We start from the raw sequence: 23,512 nt of genomic DNA on the forward strand, positions 1-23,512 counted from the left end.
TTCTGAATCTGGAAATCTTATAACACCGAAAAATTAAGTTTTGATCTATGGAGGACTTTGTGAATATAAATTTGTTACATAAAACAGTTCGGCGAGTCAAAGTTTACATACGCTTGCAGCTTTTAAAAAAATTTGAAGTGACGTTGTTTCGATTTCTATGCGTATTTGCCTAATATCAATGAAGCAATATCGATTTTCTGTTGAATTTTTCGATCGTTGCTAGTCCGATTTTAATAAAATTACAATCTTTGTTGAAAACTGAAAAACAGCGAATTAATAACATTTATACCCGTTACTCGTAGAGTAGAGAAAAACACAGAAAATAATTTTTTCGCTTTATCTTAAATGTGGAACATTAACGAAGTCAAAAAGCTATTAACTCAACTATGCGCCGGTTAATCTATTTTATGTGTTCTATTTGTAGTAAAATAAGCTATCGATAAGCCAAATCGGTTAGGCAGAACTTAGATAAAAATCAAATAGTCTATTTAATATATGAAAAACGTTTTTTACACTTTAAAAAAAATGTGTGTCATACAAAATATGTTGAGTGTCATTTTCTGAATCAAGGGTTTGATCAAGACTTGATCTCTGGAGGATTTTGTCGATTTAAATTTGTAAGCCAAATATTTCGAATGCTTTAATGTTTTTAAAGAAAGTTTTTTGAGAATATTACATTTTTACAATAGCTGCAAGGATTTGTAGGTTTCTTGTTATAGTCAGAAGTTCGAAACACTGTAAAGTTGAAATTTCCGGCCAAAAGTATACATCTTCTTTTTCAGCATCACTAGAAGAGTTGATCTGGACATGACCATCTGTCCGTAAATCTGTCCGTTCCTAAGCCAACTAGTCTCACAGTTTTTAGGCTATCTGCATGAAACTTTCAAAAAATTTGTCTTTTAGCAGGTAGTATATAAGTCGGAATACGCCGAATCAGATCACTAAATCATTTAGCCACATTTTATAACTTTGCTGTTTCTACATTTTTTGTTAGTTTGTCTCTCAGTTTTAAAGCTATCTGCATGAAACTTTCCCAAAAGTTGTCTTTCTATTGCAGGTAGTATATAAGTCGGAGCCGGATCGGACAACTATAGCATATAGCTCCCATAGGAACAATCGGAAAAATAAAGGAAAAAAATTATAACTTTGCTGTATCTTAATTTTTTTTAGTTCTCCGACATATAGTAATGATTAAATATTTCACAATTACGGTTTAATTTTCATCAAAATCGGACGACTATATCATATAGCCCTCATAGAAACAATAATAATAATAACATATAAAAACATTTTGTTTAAAAATGAAACTTTTCTATTTTGTAATTATACCCTTGCAGAGGGTATTATAATTTCAGTCAGAAGTTTGCAACGCAGTAAAGGAGACACATCCGACCCTATAAAGTATATAAATACTTGATCATATAGCTCCCATAGGAACAATCGGAATAATAAATGAAAAAAATTATAACTTTGCTGTTTTTTAATTTTTTGATTAGTTCTACGACATTTAAAAATGGTTAAATATTTCAGAATTACGGTTTAAATTTTATCAAAATCGGACGACTATAGCATATAGCTCCCATAGGAACAATCGGAAAACTAAATGAAAAAAAATATAACTTTGCCGTAATTTAATTTTTTTTTAAGTTCTTCGACATAAAGCAATGGTTAAATATTTCAGAATTATGGTTTAAATTTCATCAAAATCGGACTACTATATCATATAGCTCCCTTGGAAACAATAAAAATATTTAAACATTTTTTTTTTTAATTAAACTTTTTTATTTTGTAAATTTTTTTTAGAAATTCTTTTTAATTAATTAATAATTTGACTGTTCAAAACTACGCTTTTAGTTTTGTTAAAATCGGAAAACGATATCATGTAGCTGTCATAGGCTTGCCGAAGTTTGCATCCTTTCTTGTTATTTTTTCTTTTGTTCTAATGAAAAAAAAACCGTAGTTCTAAAATAGTAAACCATTAAGAAGTGTCAATATGGCGGCAGACTTCTATACGTGATAAACCAATCGAAAGGGATCTCATACCAAGATTTTTAAAAAATGTTTTGGTTCAGGAGAAAGGGCGGTGACATACTAAAATATTTTTAATTTGAGCTTTTGTAAACGGTTAAGTATAATGCTTAACTTGTTTAGCCTAGTTTCATTTAATAGAAAGAACGCGTCGAAAGACACCGAACTTTTCAGGATCTGATGCTCCTTTCAAAAGTTATATCTGATGCTCCTTTCAAAAGTTATATACGTTTTTTGTATGTTTTAAAATAAACATTTTTGAGCCTTTGTTTGGTTGGTTTCAAAAAATTCTAAAGGGTTATATTAGGATCCTCAAATAATTTTTGATATGTTCGCCAAGTCGTTAGAAAAAAATTTGATTTACGATATTTTAAAAAAATAGATGCTTTGGTGAGCTTTTAAAACGCCAGTAATGATTTCTTTTTATTCTCGAGTCCCTATTGCTTTTCAGATTACGCAACTTTTGATGTATAACAAATTTTTCTTTAATAAACTCGCGTTGGGGAGTTGTTCTGCGTGTTAAAATTATACCCATTTCAGATCTTTATAATTAACATTTTATGCTAATTGGAATGAGAAAAAATCTATGCAAGGTCAATTTTAATTTTTTAATTTTTATTGGTGCTTTTTCCGATTTTAATCAAATTTAAGCCATAATACTAAAATAATAAACATTTTTTAATTTTTCAAATAAAAAAAAATTTTAATTTTAATTTTAAAATAAAAACGGGAAATTACTTATTAAAAAAGTGAAAATAACTAACATTCCTTTAAGCGTACCGACAGCTATAAATACCCATTTTGATAGGGACAATTAATTAAAAAAAATGTTAGTTCAAAGGGAAAATTTTTAAAATAGGTAACAAGTTAAAAATGCAAAAATAAATTTGAAAAGTAATTTAAAAACATCATACTTATACCTAAAACTAAAAAAAAAAAAGTTTTTTACGTAACCATACATTTTGTATTAATATTTCACATTTATATTGAACTACATATTAGGGACTGTAAAATTTAAATATTGTCAAAAATGAACTGCTTCGTAGACTAATAAACTGCTTTAATGATTGTTAAATGATCCCAGTTTGGTTGCTTGATACTGCTTGCTGCTCAGATTATTGTCACCCGCAACGGTAACTTTACCTTTGTTACCTAACAAACTAAATAAATAAAAATAAGTTAATTTTGTTGGTGAAATAAATCGTCACAAAATTTGATATCAGATTTTTGGAGTTGAAGGTGCGATCGTCACTTTATTCTTACCTCGTCAAGATTTGCTTTTGTTTGATTTATAAAATTTAAACAGAACAGAAACCCAAAACATGTACTGTATGAATGTCCATTTGTTCACAGGACGCATATAACAGCCCCTCAGGGTCCCAATTGCGCAAATGTGTAGGTGTCCCCATATACTTTCATATGTACGCGAAGTGTATGTATTGTGTGCCCATGTACTCATCTACATGCAAATTTCACTTACGCGCAAAAAATTAATTATTGAAAAAATGCGCGATGGACACCCAAGGACCGCGAGCAACAACTCCAACTGCCACCCATCCTCGCTGTCCATTAAAAGCCGGCGGGGTGGTGGTGGTTGGTTGGCCATCGACAATCGAAATACAAAAGTCGAAGGGATGAGCGCCCGCAGCAGCAGCAAACAAAAAACGAGCCATTACACATATTTTAAATGAATTGAAATAAAATTCGTATATAAAAATGCTTGTAAGAGTGTGTATGTGGCCAGCAAAGTACAGTTGACTCCACACATTTTTAACAGAAATGGCAGGCAAGCAGTATTCGCTGCGAACGCGGCAGCGGTACAGGCAGAAACAGAGGCAGAAACAGAGGCAGAGGCAGAGTCAGAGGCGTGGGCAGTGTGTGCAACGGGGGGTGGGATGTGATGTGGATGTGGATGTGGATGTGGATGTGGAGTCACCAAAAGGGGTTGACTGTCCGAACGGTCAGTTGCCGAGTGTCCTTCCACACGAGTGTGTGCGACAGGGACGGAGACTGTCTGCCCGCCCCAATCCCAGGCCACCTATCTACGCCCCCTTCCAGCAAGTAGCTGCAGTCCTTACTGTGCTGAAACTGACGATGCGTCGCCGAAAAGAGCGCAATTATATTTTCGCTCTCTATCTCTGGGAATCCGCATTTGGTGCTGTATATGCTGCTGTACATGCAAGCCTTGTCATTAATGATAAGTTTAATTTACATTCGCCGACCTTCTTTCTCCCCTTTTTTTTTTTTTTTTTTTTTTAATTTGGGGCTGCCCTTGCAGTTAGCAACAGTGGAAGCCACAAAAGCACCCACCGAAAACGAACCACCCACACCCACACCCACACTTACCCATCGAACCCGCTGAACCGCGCGCAAATTGCATTTTTCGGTTGCGTTCTTTTCCATGCCATTTCACTTCATTTTATTGCAAGTGCTGCGTTTATTTTTTGTGTCTCTGCGCGTTTTTTGTCTTGTCATTGAATGTAGTTTTTAGAGTCTAGAGCAAACGTGACATGTCATTAAAGGGGGGAGTGGGCGGGCTAGTTTTTGTTTATAACATCATAATTAATTGTAAGCTGGGGTTCTTTTTGTGCTGCCGAAGGTTTCTTTTGCCGCCTGAAACAAGGTGATTACAAGTCTTGCTTAATCTACAATTTATCCCCTCAACCTATTCAAGAGCTCTATTCATAAATATTCTAAGCAAACATTCCGAATGACACATCCACGTGCATCCTCTTCAGCTGCAACAGCAAGTGAAAGTCGTGAAAGGCAGCAACTAGAACGGCAATCATAGGGGCGCATTGCAAGGGTGAGGATGCCAGATGATGAGACTACCATGCTTGGAGTGGATGGTCGGGTGGCTCTCCACCCAATTCGAATCGGGCTTTGTGGCCTTGGGTGGGTGACTAATAGTGCTAGGGTGCCCATATAGATGCCTAGAAAGAAGCTTGGATAAGCTAGAAGGCAGGATAAAAAGAAGCACTTCACTCGAGGCAACTAGATCGGAAGTCAGGTTACATTAGATATGATATCTTGTATAAGTACAAATAAAGAATGTCAATATGCTGGCCGAAAGGCTTTTGCTGTCGTCAAAAGTCAGCGAAATGAGTTTTACACATAGGACTGGAGGGCAAAAGGAGTTGCAGAGTAGTGGCCTTTTTTCCTAACTGCATTCGTAATTAGCGGAAAGTTAGGAAGGGTATCATGGAAAGGACTAGACATAAAAGAGTATAATCTGTACAATGATTAAACCCAATTCCAATCTTCCCGAAATCATTCAACCACTGCCTCGTGCACACTCACAGGTGCCTCAAAATAGGATGGAAAAACTTAATTCTTGTCTGTCTTATTGTATTTAAAGTAACCGACACACAATATGGCGGGGTCGAGGGTTGGCAATGCATGTCAACAGCCTATTGGGATGCACCATGGGGCGTATGCGTAACATTTTTACATACGTCCGTACCACGATCGCTTCTCGTTTTCCCCTGAGAGGGGAAGTGGGGAACGGAATTGGTATTTAAATTGGGGTTGCCCGGCTGTACTGCGTATAACTGGGTGCGAAATGGGGGCTGCCATTATTTACATTGCGTTGTTGTCGTTGGTGGCAAGTTTGGAGTTGAATTTCAAGGCTTATAATGGATAAGAACATAGGAATTAATAAGGCCATTAAAATACTAGTAATGCACATTGACATCAGCTCAGAGCTTAATAACTTTTAACCAAAAACTAAACTAAAACGCACTTTGAGCCCCAACAATGGGCAGTAACCATATGCAAAAAGTCCAACAATTTATGCATAATCATATTCCTCTGTCGCGGAAAAAATTAAACAAAAACATGAACTTAGCACTTGCACGGGCGTTCTGATGTCAACTTCCCACTGGCTCTGCATCCTTTTAGAACACTCTCGTATTTTTAACGTTCCTTTAGCCAAAGCCAGAAATTGCTAGTGCTCGCAAAAGTACGCTTTTTGTATGACCGACCAAAAAAAAAATGAAAACAGCATAAAAACGCTCGGGGTATGCGGCGTTGCTGCAACGACAATGCAGCCAGCCTCAGCTAACCCGACCCTAGTCCTCGTAAAAAATGCTGACTTCCGACGAGCGGGGCGTTTCGAGGCGTTGGCAAGGCAGTCTAAAATTCGATACCTGCAACTGCATTTAAATGCAGTACTAACTTTGTTAGCAGCCCACTCCGCGTAATGCTCTTTCTCTCCTTTGTTGCCACAAATTTGCCTCATTGTTGATGGCTATGCAGTCTTGGTGGGGTATCAAAAATTTGGTATAATTTAAATAAGCTTGTTGAATTGTTGGTGACTAGAATGTGGAACAACTTAGATTTCACCCGCACCGAGCGGTGGCTCGTTCCGCATGCGGGTGAAATTCTCAACTGTATGGCTCAGCTCAAATTGTTTCCATTTTAACTATCTTTTGTCTGGCTGCTGTCTGCAAAAACTTTTCTGCTCATAAAAACTTGTTCCCTCCAAGCGGCGGAAAATTAAGCGAAGGGAAGCCTTTAACGTTGTATCTCACAGTTTTCACTTTCGAGCTAGGCAAGCAAAGCAGAAAACCCGATGGAGTTTATTAAGCCAGGCCAAAGTGTTTTCAAACGGCAGAGACGAGAAATAAATACAACACAAATATTTTTGGTTTAAAGAGTCTTTTACTTAGCCGGCTATGTGCAAATAATAGTGGTCCAGACCAAGTCTAACCCTCCACTGTTGGTTATTCTGCAAGCTGCTTTAATTGGAATTTGACACACTCCCCGAAGTGAACCTGAAAAGTTGCCAGACGTCAAATTTCGCATGATTCAAGCCCAGTTGATCTTGCCACTTCAGCACAGAAAACTATGTCAAAACTCATTTAGTTCTTGATGAAATTTTCGGCACAACAACAGAACATGTTTTTGCTTCGGGAGAAGAAAAAACACCACAAGGGTGGAAATGGTGTACATGCTATTAAATAATACACTCTGAATAATTAAATTTTCCTTCAGAATAGCAACATCTGCAACATTATTCAACAAAAAATGTCTTAAGTTTTTCTTTAAAGTTAAAAAACATGATCCCTACTTTGTCCAGAGCGGTATTTTCAAATACATTGCATGTTATTTCCGGTGATGCATACGTACGTACTTAGGTCGGGTGCGACCCTTGGTCCCACCTAATCCTATTACTTACTAAAATGCCATTAAACGTTAAGACCCATGAGTTGGCTGAGACTGATGGAGAGGTGAGCAGGAGGCGGCCAGAGAAGACCAGACGTGCCATCGTTTGTGCGTTGAGCGGCTTTTGTTGGGTGCGTGCGGATTTTCACACTTTACGCATGGACGGATCCACTGGCCGTCAAACAACAAGGTTGCCTGGGGTGGAAAAGAGTTACGCAGGGCATTTATTGGCACCTGCCCAACTGTACTTGGGCGGTTGACTCGGCCCTCTTCTTAAATACTTGCGGCACCTAAGCTGTTGGCCATTTGCTGTTTCCCGGGACTCGAACATATTTCGCTAAATTGCATTTTTGCAGTCATTTGAGCTAATTACATTAGACTCATTTGACACGTTGCTTTAGGTCGAGACTGACAAAGGGTAGGGGAGATGCATAGGTACAAAGATAAACCACCCATGCAAATCATCAATTACTCGGACCTTATCACAAGCAAATTCCCTTATCAGAAAACTAATCGACAACGAACATGTGTCGAAGCCTGACCAAAATCAATAAAACAGCTCTCTGTATTTTTTGTTATGCCCCTCAGTTGTCCTTTTGCAGACTCAATTTCATGCATATGGACGTCAAAATGTTTGCGAATTCCCCAGCGCTCTCTCCACCATTTCAGTTTATCAAGTCGTAAAGGTAAACAAAATCAAATCGATAGGTTACTGAACCAAGAGCATGGTGCAAAAACAACCTACAAATACAGACCCACAAGCGAATTCACTGGCAAAACAGCTGAATGCATTAGTAAACATCTCACAGGAACCACAAGCAGATGAAGAGTAGCAGGAATCTTGGCAACAATGCAAAAAAAAATGCTAAATATAAACTGCAAACTGCACGGCATATGCAAAAAAAAGGGGGAGGGAAATGGAGCGGGCAAAGAAAAGGTAGAACTTATCTCTGAGAGATAGAAATATATCTCCGAAAGCACCAAATGTCGTTTATTCTTGGCCATCTTCGCTTCGACGTCTTGTTGGGCTTGATCTTGCTCTGTTTTGAAATGGCATTTACATTTTTTTTTGTTAAGAAGCGTATAAAATAACTTGTAATTTTTTGAGATTTTTTCGTTTTTGCAGCAGAGCAGAAACCTTAACATAAAGCAAAACCTAATCAAAGTAAACAACCAGCAAAAACGGCACAAAAGACACGATGTCAGCAACGAATATGTACACTTGTATCGAGGGGAGGAGTTTTTGTATATCTGCTCCGCTTGTTTCTGTTGTTTATAAAAAAAAAGAGCGCTGTTTATTTATACAATAATGCATACACATCATACAACAATTTACTTTATATTTATATTCGTTGCCGCTCCTCTGTCTCCCTTCAGCACATGTCACTCGCAGTAGCTGGAAAAGCGCTTTCAGCCCGCAAAGTAGCAAAATCAAATGAACATTTGCAAATTTTGTGCCACGAGTACGACGGTTGAGTGCCAAATTATAATTGCCTTAACGGCTTTTGTATTTGGTCAGCAGGTGCAAAGGTTGAGCTGATAAAGCGATTATTTTAAACCTGTGCTTAATATAATAACGAAAAACCATAACCTTAACTATCAGAAACCATTTACTCTGCCAACCAATTTTAAAATAAACATGCGTTCAACAGACAACTTTATTGGGCTTATAGGGTTATTGCATGCGGCAACTGTAGTCCAGCACTAACGTAACTGACATCAATCAAAATCAAATTTCTTAACCAAACTAAAACAAGAAAGACATTGAAGCTATGATGATTTGCAGCTCAATTATTTGATAGTTTCCATGGCAGCTATATGATATCGTTTTCCGATTTAAATAAAATCAAAAGCGTATTTCTGAACTGTCAAATTATTAATACAACAATAACTACAATTTTTTCTTTTTCTCTAGGAAGCAAAAGTATAAACAACCAAATTTATCTATTTGTTTTTTGAATGAAATGGGATGGAAAGTTTCAAGGCATGGAGCCGTATGGTAAATAGCAGAGATAAATGACAACTATGGTTAAAACTTATTGGCTAGTTTCTAAATGCTTTAAAAAATCAAATTTGATCTGCGTACACATCAAAAAAAGGCTAAGAAAGTTTCAAGTCTAAAAATTGAGCTCGCAAACGGTATAAAAAAATACACTATATTTAACACTACGAGCATAATCGGCATAGAACCTTAGTATAACAGATATATGGCAGTTTTGAAATATAGTCAACCAATTTTCGTGAAAATCGATATATACGATAAAAATATAATTAAAAGAAAAAGCAGGACATTATACTCAAACGTCAAAGGGACAATTGCCAATGTTGAAGTCTTTTGCCTTAAAACGGACATACGGACAAACTATAAACTGATATATACGTTATGAAACTCGAGAGACAATAACGCACTTTAACATCGTAATGTAAAATTTTATCACGAAATATTATTATAACTGACAGACTTTAAATAAATATCCAAAAAACAGTACTTCATATTACACTGGCTTAGAAATTTAAATCGATGAAGTTCTTCAGATGATTCAAAAAATGGCACTCAAAAAATGTAAAAAGTGTAAAAAAGGATAAATAACGTTTTTCACCTGATTTCATGCCCATTTTATTTTTTATCTCCAGTTTGCTGAACTGATTTCGGTCTTCGTTAGCCTGATTTACTAGAAATAGATCTTTCTTAATCTTTCCCATACATGCTATGAAGATATGTTTCCTTATATAGATGCTGGAGCTAATCAAAGTTTGAACAAATTTCCAAACGTTTGTTTGTTTGGATAAGGTGAAGAAACCTCCAAACGATTTTTAAGTCAAAAGAAGTCAAATATGGAACAATTGGGCAAATAAATATTTCGGAATTAGTTAAAAGTTGATTAACAAAATACTGTAGGTTTCTAAACAGACTCAAGTCCTTCGAATTAATTTTTCATGAGTTTTAAAAATAAAATTTATTGACCTGTTACATATTTACATTATAACTTTTCTATAATTTGAAAAAAATTAACTTGAACAATGGTGCACAACTAGAAGTTAGTTGTAATTAACCGTACTCAAAAATATTCAAAACCAACAAGTTTTTAATTTAAGAACCATTTTATGTATAGGTACAAAAAAATCACGTATACGAAAACTGAGCCAATACCACAAAAAGGCATTAACTATGACATGGAAATGGCTACAGCCTGGAAATGCCTTGAAAATATCTATAACAGTATATTTTTGATTATTAAAGACCAATACACAAAATAAGCATAGCCTTTAGTATAATTGGTTTAATCCTAGTTCTTCTGCTCTGTAAACATTTTTTTTCGTATTTGTAAAAAGATTTTTGGCTTTTACTATATTAAGGCATCTATTACCTAACTATTCTTGCAACAATTAAGCCTATGCTCTGAAAATTGTTTATTTGAGGATATTTCAAATGCTAATGGTCACGCATCGTACTAATTTAGATTTTTATATCCAATCTATTACTGCAATGTGTAAAACTAAATATGAGTTATCAAAATTTTATTCAGTTTCGGTTTTTTTTTCATTTATTTTACTTTTCTGAAAAATTATGACATAACCGTCATAGTTTAGAATTATAAAACTTTGAGATTTTTTTAATTTTATTGATTTAATCGCCTTCACTAATATTATTTTGAACAGTCGATTTTAGTCCTAATTTCAGATAATGGATGATTTCCATAAAATAAACTGCAAAATGATACGGATTTCTTTTGTTTTCAACTATATATAATCTAATCTATAAAAATTGCTCATCATGGCTAAATTTGGACAAGAGATATAACACTTACTGTTGTTAATAAAATATGTATAATATCTGGAACATATTTGTCATAGCGAATATTTAATTTTAGCAATAGCTGCAAGGGTATATAAGGTAATAATTTTGTTTAACGGGATGTCATAGAAATCTCCGACGAATTAAGTTTTCTAAGATTTTAGAAAGCAATTTTTCAAGCCAACTAAAGTTAATTTTGAATCGTTTAGCCTTTTCTTACACAGAGTTTTGAGTTCTGCTTGAATTTTAGTACAAATAATTTTTTGAGACCACTTATAGAGATTTAAAGTTAGAATTTAAGTTAGAGAATGTTCAAAAACGATTATACGGTTGAAAAATCAAAATTGAACTTCACCTCCTATTGGAGTCGATGCGGCATTTTTTAACTGCCACTAGTGGGACACTATGTTTATTAGCCAAGTGGGCGCTTAGCTTAAAGGAAAGGAGAAAAAGATTAGACTCGAAATTAAAGGGGGGCAGTGAAGTGCGGCAGGGGAAAAGGACGTGGGACAGCGACGTCTGCGTCAGCTGCAGCCGTACTGCGACGCGGCGTCGCTGCTCCCACATTAGAAAATTGACAACAGAGCTGGAGAGCGAGCTTTGAGGGAGACTGCACTAACACTAAGGAGATTGGGTAAGACACACAATGTACGTACCCATACTCACGCAGGCTCCCCCGCCGGCAAAAAGTGGAAAAAATTCGCGAATATTTTGCTAAAAAAGCTTAGAGAGACTCTCTCGCTCCCGCTCTCTGAGATGGAGACTCTCCCTTTCTCTCACCGTTGGCGACTCCGAAGCTAAATATTGGCGCGCTCATGCACACCCATGCACTGAACACCACAAACCGAGCACTATCACAGGCAGAGGGACGGAAAAAGAGAAAGAGGCAAGACGGGGACGGACACACAACCAGACAGAGAAACTGTTCAGACGACGAACCATCGCTGAGAGGCGAGTTGAGTCGCGTTGAGTCTCGTTTCGGGTTCGGACTCAGATTCGCGTTGGCTTCGCATTCGGTTTGTTATTTTTTGGCATTTTGTTCGATTTTTCGTGCCGACATCTAATAAAAAAGCTGTACATCGCGAACGTACATGTGCGGAGAGCGCTACCGTCGAGAACTTGTGAGGCAGCCATCAAAAATAACTAAAAATGTAGTCGGCGAGCGACACAAACCGAAATAAAACGCAAAAGTGCACCGAAAACAATCGCCAGGCGGGCAAAGTGTTGAATAAACAACGCATAATTAACCTGGCTGCCACACATCGCGTCGTATACGCAACGTCGCCCCAGCGGATAGAGGAAGCAGCCGTTAGAAGAGCAACGGCACGAGCAGAAAAGTAAAAATAATAAAAGCGCCTAATAAAAAGTGGGCATGTCCTTTGGAATTACAGCAAATAACACTTGGCTGAATCAGTAGCAGTTTCGCGATCGTCTGCAGTTTACTTTTTGCTACATTGCAACCGCATCAGCGTATCTGTGTGTATCTGCCACGCCGCTGCATTGGTAGAGGTATTTTTGCGAATTTCGGCTCGTCTCGGGGGTGTCTGTGTGAGCACGTGCATCTGTGTGCGCTGACAACTGCGCCTGTGTTCGCGGCCCATTGCAATTGCAATTTTTCGCCCCTACCTCCTACCTCCTACCTCCTCCAGCTGCCCCGTTCCGAGCTTCGACAAGTCGTGCCATTGCCTGCCGCAATCAGCATTTTGAGGTTAGTGTCTTTATACCCTGTATACATACTAGCACAGCCGTTTGGTCCCACACACACACACACACACCACAGTCACAGTATGTCAAACACCCATGAAGAGGAACTGGATGGTTTTTTGGGGGCTTTTAGCCATAGATACGAATTCAGATACAGATTTATTGGCTCGCTAAGCAGCTAAATTGGGATAGAATGTGTTCCCGATATGAGTTGCGAGCCCCCTAGAATCTGACGCATTCAAATGTATAGTATGTACTTGTTTATGGACGAAGAGTTCAACAAAACACTTTCTGATAAGGCTGCATTTGGAAAAGGCCCCAAAGAGATGCATAGGTTGCGAAAATTTATTGGAAACCAACTAAAAGTATATACATATGTATGTAGATATGTATACACAACTAAAAATGTTTGCGCGTAAATCAAGTTGACAAATGCAAAGGAGATTTGCAAGGGGCAGGGGGGTAATGGTGGGGGGCAAAGTAGGGGGGTGCTGGAAGGGGCGGAACACACAAAACGGCACTAATGAGCAGAGAAGCTCAAAGCAGAAGGCGAAAACTAAAGCGCGAGCAACAACAAAAATTGCCACAAATCATTTGCAATTTTTATTTGCTTTTTTGCTCTCCGATTTTTTGCGAAATTCTCCCTGGGGCTGAATTCATTTATATTTTTGGTGTCTGGGTTGAGTTGGTGGTGGGGGAGGGGGAGGTGGATGGGGATGGGGAGCGCGGGAGCTGAAAGAGTATGACATATGTGTGTGTGCGTAGTCACGTTGGTGTGCGAATGTCAGGCCATAAGGGAATATGATGAATTATAAGCAAAAACGCTTTTCGCACAAAAAACTAAAATCTACAAAATGTTCAGCAACAAAACAAGGAAAATCACTTAATTGTGTGTGCGTGTGTGTCTGTCGTATTTGTCTTTTCGTTTTTTTTTTTTTTTTAACAGATACATCTCCGACTCCTAATGCATGTGTGGCGTGCTGTGGAACGTTCATCTGCCGTCAAGCGACGAGTTCGTTGCCGGATAAAATGTTGGTTGTCACACAGCTGGGCTCACATTTGGGCGCCAGTTACGAAGATTTGTTAAAAGCAAGTTAACGCCGAGCGAAACTTCAAATACCCTTTTTTAAGGCTAAGGAGACAATAACAATGTTAACCAAATTGGCACTCTTATCGGAATTCCTGTATTCAATTATTTTGGACGGCCCAAAAAATTCAAGCTAAGCAGATAACCCAAGGCAGCTAAGTTTTTTCCGAAACGCTCTCTGAAAACAAATAAATAGAGGAAAAAAGCCCATTCGGCTGTTTTTGTGAGTCATTTATTGCTTTAATTTTCATTTTGTTTTTATTTACCCTCACATCTCTATACCTGTCGCTGTAGTTTGTGCACTCCCTCTCTCTCTCTCTGTCCCTAGTGCGCTCTCTCCCACAGTTCTCCTCCCCCTTTCCGACATGCTGGAGCTCTCTTTGCTGTGTGTGTGTGTGTGAGAGTGTTTCGCTAGCAGAGCTTTTGCACATTGAATTAGATAGCTGCACAAATTACGCTAAAATGTTTTGCCGCTCATTTTTTGTGTCTGTTGGTGCAGCAACAAGCACAAAAACTTTTGACAATTTGTGTATTTTGGTGTTTTTTGTTTATTGCCTTAACCTTGAAGTCTGTTCTATTCTGCGATTTGAGTTAAGGCTGCAAAAGTTAGGTCCCTTTAACAAGTATGTACATATGTATGTATGTATATGGAAGGCAGTCTCAGTTGCGTTAATGTGTTTTATTGGCGGGCAAAATCAATTTGATTTTTCTTGCAGGGGTATTATAATTTCAGTCAAAAGCTTCAAATTTAGTAAAAGAGACATTTGCCCATTTTATGAAGTAATTAAACATTAAATGTCTAAATAATACTTTTCCAAAAGTCTTCCTTACATATAATATACATAATATATAATTCAGAATATATAGTCGTATTTTATGATATACAACAATACATTTATGTATGTTGCTATGATAAGGTATCTTTTCTTTGCAATCATCATTTGGAAAATTTGCTTTGAAAGGTTTTAAATAAAACGCAATTAAAGTACAGGTACATCTTATATTCTTGAAAACTACACCAGACATCGTAAAATTGCACAAATTCTCAATTACTTTCAAAAACATAAAGCAAACAAAAAATTTTGGTTTTTCTTGTTTTATGTTTTCTTTTAAATATGGTTATTGTATATTTATTATATCAGTTATAAGGAACTTTTAAAGACCTATTGAGCTCTTAATTATAAAAACAACATTTTGTTAATGGTATATTAATATTATGTACTAATTTGTTTTTGAGAATATTAACTTGTGCTTATCTGAGGTCAGGATCCAGGTTATTCTCGGAGAAGGCTGAATTATATCCTTACACAAAATCCGTTAGGCAGTATCTTAGTAGCGATCTAGTGGGTACGTGAACAATGAGTGTGTAGCCAAGCCAAACGAGATTCGTTCGCAACGGATAATCTGGGCGGGCGATTGCGGGACTCCACCTACTTCACACCTGACGGCCTAGGCGCAAGACAAGACACACGCTGCACCAGAAGATACAGGTTACATGACACCAGATACTCGTACTGTGCACATGCAGCAGACACGAGCGCGAAAACTGAAAGCTTCGCTATTGGCAATGAGCTACGGCATCATTGGCTACCTCGCTGTTGGAAGCCATTCGAATAGAAACAGAAACTGAAATATCATTCTCCCTTTTAAACGGACCACAACTTGTGGGTGGGGCAGCGATTTCAGTTAGAGGCGGGCGAGTTAACAACTTTCACTGCCAACGGAGCGTGAGCCAGAAATTGGCGACTCAATTTTGCTGGCGATAAACCGTCGAAAAAGCGAGTTTACAAATTCATGCGGTCGAACTTTTTAACCGTGAACTCTCCTAACTTGCAGTCTTCCCAAGCCGATCTAGGTTTATTATCCACATGAAGTATATATGGTTAATTCTCCAGAAAGGTCAACCGCAGCCAAAAAATTCTGAGTTTAAAAATGGGAATTCTTTTCACATTTTTTTTAAGTTTGTCTCGTGCGACAAAAAAATCAACATTTTTTAGATTGCTATTTTTTTACCTTTTTTTATATTTTTTTTTCAATGTAGATTAAAGATTGCTATTTTTTTACCTTTTTTTATATTTTTTTTTCAATGTAGATTAAAGAGGACAGTAAAGCCAAAATAACATAAATGGAGTTGCAATTTTTTTAATGTCATCTAAAAAATTGAAAGTTTGTTATTAAAAATAATTGAAATACAAATAATTAACAAAAATAATTGAAATACATTATATGCACATCTAATTACGAAAAGTAAAAAAAAACAAAAGAAGTATGATGGAAGAAAATGCCGCGTGCAGCATGTCGAGTGCAACAATGATTAAAATTCCAGTAAATAAAATTACCTAATATTTTAAGGTCAAACTAAAATCATTATTAAGAACGATAAATTTAATTAATTAAATCAGTACTTGAGCTGGTTTTCGAAAATTGGAACGCTATAATAATAAGCAACTGATGTGAAAATTCATCAAAACGGGTATAATTTTTTAAACATTTTTCTTTGTTGGGTCAAAATAATGAAGATAAATTGTCAAATTCATTAAAATTAGTTAATTAACAACATAAATCTTCATTAATACGGGTATCAGTTTTATAAATTTTTTCCTTAAGCTCAAAATTCGAAAAAAATAATTGTCAGCTTGTCAAAATCATTAAAATTAGTTAACTAACAAAATTAACTTTGAAACATTTCGAGTTTATAAATCCCTTTGCAATAATTTAATAAGATAGGGTGTCGGTGCGTGACATGTCGAACGTGACTATTCTACCATCGCTACCATAAAAATATAGTAATACAATTTCAGAAAATTAAAAAAATAGTTTTTTTTATCTGGATATTGTGCGTATATTTCGACTCGGCTTAGATAATTTTTTAATAACATTTTAATTTTCAAATTAGTCCTATTTTACAAAGTCGTTCGATCTCGGCGGTTCCGACTACAACAAAAAGTTTTGTTAAATTAACTGTTTAAAAAAACGTTCTCTGCCTAACCATAATAGGTTATTTCCCAGATAATAATAATGTTCCTATCAAATAGTTTATCATACGCACTGATTTTTTTTTTTGAAAAAAATATATTTCATATTAATAATACGTGTCAAATGAGTAAATTTATGGAAACACACAGTTTTTGTAGAGCACGTATTGCACAAACAAAAGCATGAACAACCTTAAATTTAATAGTTAAAGACAAAAACCAAAACAATTTTTTCATTTCTATTTTAATGATAACATAATTAAAAGTTAAAATATTGTTGCTGTTAATCTTAACAAAGTCTTCGAAAGAAAAGAAAAATTAAAATACATGAAAAATGGTTTAAAAGTAATATTAAATTTGTGTACAAACTTTACTAAAGAAACAAAATCAAAACATAAAAAATTAAATAACTAAATAAAGTATCTAATTTTATAACCATATAAATGGAAATTAATTAATAAGTAAATTTACATTTTTTTTAGTTTACCTAAATTTCCTGCAATAGCTGAAGCTTATGTTGAATTGGACACGCTTAGCGCTCCAGATGAAAACCAAATGTATAATAGGAATCCTATAGAAATATTGTACAACTCCTTGAACTTTGATAACTAAAATAATTTATTTTAAAACCCAAAAAGGAGTTGTGAACGCAATTCACCCTGTACTATACCAATAGTAGAGGGTGATAGCCCTTTTGGAAGATCGGCGGAGGGGGCAAACCAACAAAACAACAACGCGCCGCGTCTACAGATAGTGTGACGCGGAATTGAAATCGAAGGCGACCCTGCGACGACAACGAACGCATAAATTGCAAATGCTGTTGCTCTGCCAATGGAGCGCAATAATTCACAAATAGCAACGGCAACGGCAACGGCGGCGACAACGTATGTATATGTACATACATATGTATGTACATACTTCGACTGCATTTGACACGAAGTGCAATCGCTGGAGAACGCAGCACGACTGCATCTGCGTCTCCTTTCCTCTGCGCAGTCGAGTTTCTCCCAGTTTGCGTTCATTTGCGGGTTCAAGGTAGTTTGGATATCTTTGCCCCGTCAGCACTCGATTCCCGATGGCCGATTTGCCATTTTTACAGGGTATTTTGTACCTGAAGTTTATGCAAAATATGCATTCCATTACTGCTGAACTTTGGTTTCAGAGAGATCAGTTAAGAATTTTGGGAGCTCTTCTAGAACAATACGAATGAGCTGGCCTTAGTAAATATGGAAATATTTCGCATCAGTTTCGTACTGCAACCTCACTTCAATAAAAGTGTATTTTTCTCGGTTCATTTGTGCCCTTATTATACAAGATCATTTTATGATTTAACTAAACAAAATGTACGAGCCATTCTTTATGGATTGTAAACAAAAGACACATTTTCAAGCAGCAACAGGTTTTCAGTTGTAGTACTCTTGAATCTCTCTATTGAGTTGACTGTTTCTGTAATCAATACTGGATCAATTTTAATACAGCGTTTAATTCAAAAAAAGGGAACGCTAGTGGGAAATGGTAAGCTTTCCTTCTTTATATTGCCAGGATCAGTCAAAAGCTAACACATAGTGCCCCCTGCTAGTGAATGCCTGAATAGGTAGCCTGTCCATGTCTGTGTGGAGCGAGGCGCACGCTCTCTGAGACCTTGATCCCGCATTAAAAAGTTGGCACGTCGTCGTCATCGTCGTAAAACAAAAAATAACACAGCACAAAGATAAAACCAAACCGAAACCGAAACCGAAACCAAAAAAGAAAAGCAAGAGATCCGGGGAGACAAGTGAGTCAAGACAGGCCGGCAAGGCATGGCAACAAAGGAGTAGGAGGTAACATGTGGACAGCCGCTTTGTGGGTCGCCAGGCGGTGAGGGAGGAGAGGGGGTCGGAGGGGGGAGAGGGAGGAACGCGCCTGCCTGGCATGCGGTGTCCATTTTTGCGCCACTCCTCCCAATCAGCCGCTGATGATCTTCATTGTTTTTAATTTGCCAGGCATTTCTGCTAACGTCTCCGGTTTTTAACTTTTTTTTTCGAAGGTTTGCAGTGAATTTAAGATGTGGATGCGTTTTGCATGCCAACCCAATATCACAGTCTACATTATAGCTGATTTCTAATGGCAGTTCAGTGTCTGATTAGGAGCCTTAACTGAACTTATCGCTGCATAATCCTTCACTAATTTAATTTAATTTAATTTATTTGTTTTCTTTCAGATGAACCAAATGAAATCGCATCAATTAAAACATCTTTGAAACCCATTTTAAACCAACAAAAAAAGTATAAAATTTAATTTCAACTAAAAAAGAAAAACGTAACAAGTTTCGGGCAAAAACGGAACTACAAAAAAAAGTTTTTAAACCAAAATAAATAAATGAGGCACTTAAGAAGAAAGGAATTTAAAATTTGATCAATATGAAGAGAAACAAATAACCAGCAGAAACCACAGTGGCGATTAGCCCAGCACAGCTAAGAAAGTCAAAGGAACCCGCGAAAATGTGCACCAGAAGTCAGTAGAGCAGGCACTTCGACCAAATCGAAAGCGACGACGTAAGCGAGTTACAGGCAAAGTTAAGTGCTACCCCAACCACAAACCAAAACAACAGCCAGTACCTACAAGGAACCAATTGAGCAGCGCATCCGAAGCAATGGCCATTAACTTTTCGGCCTCCTTTGCGGCCTGCATAGCAGCCGGACTGAAGGTGCCGCGCCAGATCATGTACTGCATCACCCAGGACACGGGCCAGCCGTACGTGCTCTACAAGGACTCGCAGGACGCGGATCGCAACCCCGGTGCCATTGGCGCCAGTCCCGCCCAGTGGGGCGGCGACATGTACCCCAACATCCAGCAGCAGGCCCAGCAGCACCTCACCGCCCAGCAGCAGCAGCAACAGCAGCAGCAGAACGCGGCCCAGGCGGCTGCCCAGGCGGCAGCTGTGGCGGCGGCAGCGGGACAACCGCAGAGTCCTCCGGGCGGCGGTCAGGAGCCGCGGGACAACGGCAGCGGCGACGGCCGGCAGCAGCAGGTGTCGCCCTCGTCGAGTCCGTATCCATCCGTATCGGTGCAGCAACAGCAGCACAGCAGCAGCAGCAGCAGCAGCAGCGGGCGAACGGGGCCGGCGACGAGGATCCCATGAGTCAGGTAAGCCCTGAGGTGGAGATTGGTGGAAACCCCAGACCAAACTAAATGCATGCCTTCTGTTACAGCTGGCCAACCAGCAGAACTCCGCGCCCAACCAAAACCAAAGCAGCAATGACCCCCAGCACTCGGGCTCCAATGCGGGCGAGCCGGGCAATCCGCACGTTCAGCAGAACGGTGGACCCCAACCAGATCCCGGCAACGGGTTCCAGACGCCGGACTACTACGCCCCCCGCCATGCGGCACCGCAAGGAGGCATGCTGGCGCCGCCCGGCTTCCCGCCGCTCCACTACCTCAACAAGGGTGTGCTGCCCATGGAGCAGTCCGGCGGAGGCGGAGGCGGAGGAGGTGGCGGCGGCGGCGGCGGCGGCGGCGGAGGAGGCGAGGCGTACGCATTGCCCGAACTGCTGCCCGCCCAGCAGAATGGCCAGCAGAACGCCGGACCGGCGAACGCCAATGCCACTGAAGGCGGTGCGGGGGCCAACGGCGGCGGAGGAGCGGGCGGTGCGTCGGGGGCGGGTGTGGGTCCTGTGGGCGTGGCGAGCGGCGGGAGGACGGGCAACGGTCCGGGACGCCCGCACAAGAACAAGCCGCACAGCGACCTGCGGCTGTTCAAGTGCCTCACCTGCGGCAAGGACTTCAAGCAGAAGAGCACGTTGCTGCAACACGACCGCATCCACACGGACGCTCGCCCCTTCCCGTGCTCCGAGTGCGGCAAGCGCTTCCGCCAGCAGTCGCACCTCACGCAGCACCTGCGCATCCACGCCAACGAAAAGCCCTTCACGTGCCCGTACTGCTCGCGCAGCTTCCGACAGCGCGCCATTCTCAACCAGCACATACGCATCCATTCGGGTGAGAAGCCCTTCGCCTGCCCCGAGTGCGGCAAGCACTTTCGCCAGAAGGCCATCCTCAATCAGCATGTGCGCACCCACCAAGGCGAGCGACAGATACAGATAACTTACTTACCGATGCAGAAGCAGATACAGATTCGAACAGGGGGTCAGATAGGGATAGGTTTAGTGCTGGGAGAGGCCCCGTTTAGGTGCAGCCAGCCGATCCACAGGCGCTGCTTGTCTCGTTCCTTTTGGAAACCGATCTCCCTGCTAAATTTATTACGCTCTTTTGGCCCTATATCGAAATTGCCCCTACTGCTGTGCAGATTTGGCTCGTTCCCCTTGCTGATGACGAAAACAGAAGGCGAACCGAAGCTAACTCTCGAAGAAACTTTGCTTAAATTTACAATTCAGCTGGGTTCTCACCTTCCCATCGTCTCAGCAAGTTGGCAGACCGAAAAAAAAAAAGAAAACCCTTTCGTCCCTAGATAAGCAGAAAGCTAGGCAGTTCTTTCGAAGATTTGTATCTCGGCTGCGCGCCAAGTTTAAGCGCTGCTAACAGTGGCCCTCTCTCGCTTGACTACTTCCATGTGACACTGCGGATCAACACGTCCCCACAACACAGACGTCTCGCCACACCTCATCTTCAAGAACGGGCCGCACCCGACCCTGTGGCCCTCGGACGTGCCCTTTCCCGGCGAGGACAACGACACCAAGGGGGACATTGCCGGCACGGGCGGCGGCTACCACGACGAGGACTCGCAGGGAACGCCGGACGGCAGCGGCGGCATGCACTACCCATCGTACTTCAAGGACGGCAAGGGTGAGTACTAGGGGACGGTGTGGTCGGAGGCAGCTACCTTCTAATCAGATCCTCGCACAGGCCAAAAGATTCTGCCCGAGGTGTTGCAGCACATCGGCGTGAGGCCGGCGAACATGCCGCTCTACGTGCGGTGCCCCATCTGCGACAAGGAGTTCAAGCAGAAGACGACTCTGCTGCAGCACGGCTGCATCCACATCGAGTCGCGGCCGTATCCCTGCCCGGAGTGCGGCAAGCGATTCCGCCAGCAGTCGCACCTCACGCAGCACCTGCGCATCCACACCAACGAGAAGCCCTTCGGCTGCATGTACTGCCCGCGCTTCTTCCGCCAGCGGACCATCCTCAACCAGCACTTGCGCATCCACACCGGCGAGAAGCCGTACAAGTGCGGCCAGTGCGGCAAGGACTTCCGGCAGAAGGCCATCCTGGACCAGCACACGCGCACCCACCAGGTAGTTGTAGCCTGGCCTCAACCCGCCTTGGCCCGATTTTTCAGTTTCATCTAGCGTTTATATGTAGCTGCAATCAGGCAGAGAAAGCCAATCAGAAGTCAAGTTACCCAGAACTAAACTAAACTTGCTTTACCCATATCATCTCGTTAAGAGCTCTGCGATAGCTGATACCATTTTAAATGTAAAACTAAAGCAAATCCAATAGCCAATTAGCTCTTTAACCTCTGTTAATCCTAACACTTCATTGAAAAGTCGTCCTTTAGTATCCTAGTTCGGCCAGTGTCCTAATCCATGAATTATTATCTCACCACGCAGGGAGATCGCCCCTTCTGCTGTCCGATGCCGAACTGCCGTCGCCGATTCGCCACAGAGAACGAGGTCACTAAGCACATTGACAACCACATGAACCCCAACACCACCAAGGTGCGCCGTCAGCAGCAGCAGCAACACCAGCAGCAGCAGCAGCAGCAGCAACAGCAGCAGCAGCAACAGCAGCAACAGCAACAGCAGAACAACAACACCGTCGCCCAGGTGGCTTCGGTGGCCAATCACCTGATGAACGACGCCAAGAACCTGGCGGCCCAGCAGTTCCTCAACAACAACAACCCGTCGACGGTGGACAACAAGGCCAACATCCTCCCGGTGCGCAGTATAGCGTCCAATGCGGCGGCCGCCGCCGTCGTCCAGCAGTCGGTTGTGAAGAACGAGCTCTACTTCCCCCAGTGCTACGGACCGCCGTTCCAGCATCCCTTCCAGACGCAGCAGCAGCAGGCCCAGCAGCCCAGCGTGGCCCACGGCGGTCCCACTCCGCCGGTGACCGTGACGGTGGCCAACTCGGTGGCCTCCGGCGTGGTGGTGCAGCAGAACGCCTCCGCCTCCGTGGTGGCCCAGTGACATCCCACCACTGGAGCAACCGGGGCACAGCAACAGCAGCAACAGCAGCAGCAGCAGCCGTCAGCGGCGCAGCAGCAACACCACCCGCCGCCGCCTCCACCGCCCACGTCGTCCGCCCATCACATTGCAGCCGCGGCTGCTGCTGCTGCTGTCACCGCGGCCACGCCCTCATCCGCCCACGCCTCGCCAGTGGCGGCGCCGCAGACTGTGACGCTGTCGATCACGCTGCCGCCGCCGCCGCCGGCCACCCACACTGTCCATCCGGGTCATCCGGGTCATCCGGGACATCCGGGACATCCGGGGCATCCGGGCGTGGCGAACGGAGCTGCGCCTCCGCCGCCACCAACTCTGTCACACGCTATTCCCATTCATCCACACATACACTCGATATTCGGATCTCTATGATGTCATCAGTAGGAGAGACAGGAGCAGGAGCAGGAGCAGAAGCAGGAGGCAGGAACTCAAAGTTGAGAGGACAACACACACTATTCACCATATTGATAGGTTCGATTAGTTCTTTAGTATTAGATGCAAACAAATTCTCCTAGTTTTTAAAACTAAACTTGAGACCACAAAACACAGTTTTGGTAATGGCAAACAAACGAACGAACCGAGAGGCGCTGAGCAGAGGAGT

The 23,512-nt window shown here is 41.0% G+C and overlaps 1 protein-coding gene across 3 annotated transcripts; it reads left to right on the forward strand.

The window, feature by feature from the left end:
* The first annotated feature begins 11,872 nt into the window (after nt 1-11,872).
* LOC128260224 (zinc finger protein 497) lies at nt 11,873-23,054 on the forward strand. 3 transcript variants are annotated; one of them, XM_052993038.1, is made up of 7 exons: nt 11,873-12,698; nt 18,957-19,802; nt 19,835-19,882; nt 19,948-20,731; nt 21,338-21,535; nt 21,596-21,984; nt 22,300-23,054. In XM_052993038.1, exons 2-7 carry the CDS (start codon nt 19,389-19,391, stop codon nt 22,876-22,878), a joined length of 2,412 nt encoding a protein of 803 aa, XP_052848998.1. In that variant the 5' UTR covers nt 11,873-12,698; nt 18,957-19,388; the 3' UTR covers nt 22,879-23,054. The 3 variants fall into 3 exon arrangements, with proteins under 3 accessions (XP_052848998.1, XP_052848995.1, XP_052848997.1); XM_052993035.1 differs by lacking the exon at nt 11,873-12,698 and having other exon boundaries at nt 19,748-19,882; nt 19,948-20,815; XM_052993037.1 differs by lacking the exon at nt 11,873-12,698 and having other exon boundaries at nt 19,748-19,882; nt 21,596-21,987.
* Nucleotides 23,055-23,512: the final 458 nt, after the last annotated feature.

Source organism: Drosophila gunungcola (assembly GCF_025200985.1).
Source record: "Drosophila gunungcola strain Sukarami chromosome 3L unlocalized genomic scaffold, Dgunungcola_SK_2 000031F, whole genome shotgun sequence".
NCBI lineage: Eukaryota > Metazoa > Arthropoda > Insecta > Diptera > Drosophilidae > Drosophila > Drosophila gunungcola.

Bases quoted from the DNA above. Each gene is read 5' to 3' on its own strand.
- LOC128260224 (XM_052993038.1), top strand. From the start codon at position 19,389: ATGGCCATTAACTTTTCGGCCTCCTTTGCGGCCTGCATAGCAGCCGGA. The intron at 19,803-19,834 runs GTGCAGCAACAG...CAGCAGCAGCAG, and splicing joins GTCCGTATCCATCCGTATCG to CAGCAGCAGCGGGCGAACGG. The intron at 21,985-22,299 runs GTAGTTGTAGCC...CTCACCACGCAG, and splicing joins AGCACACGCGCACCCACCAG to GGAGATCGCCCCTTCTGCTG.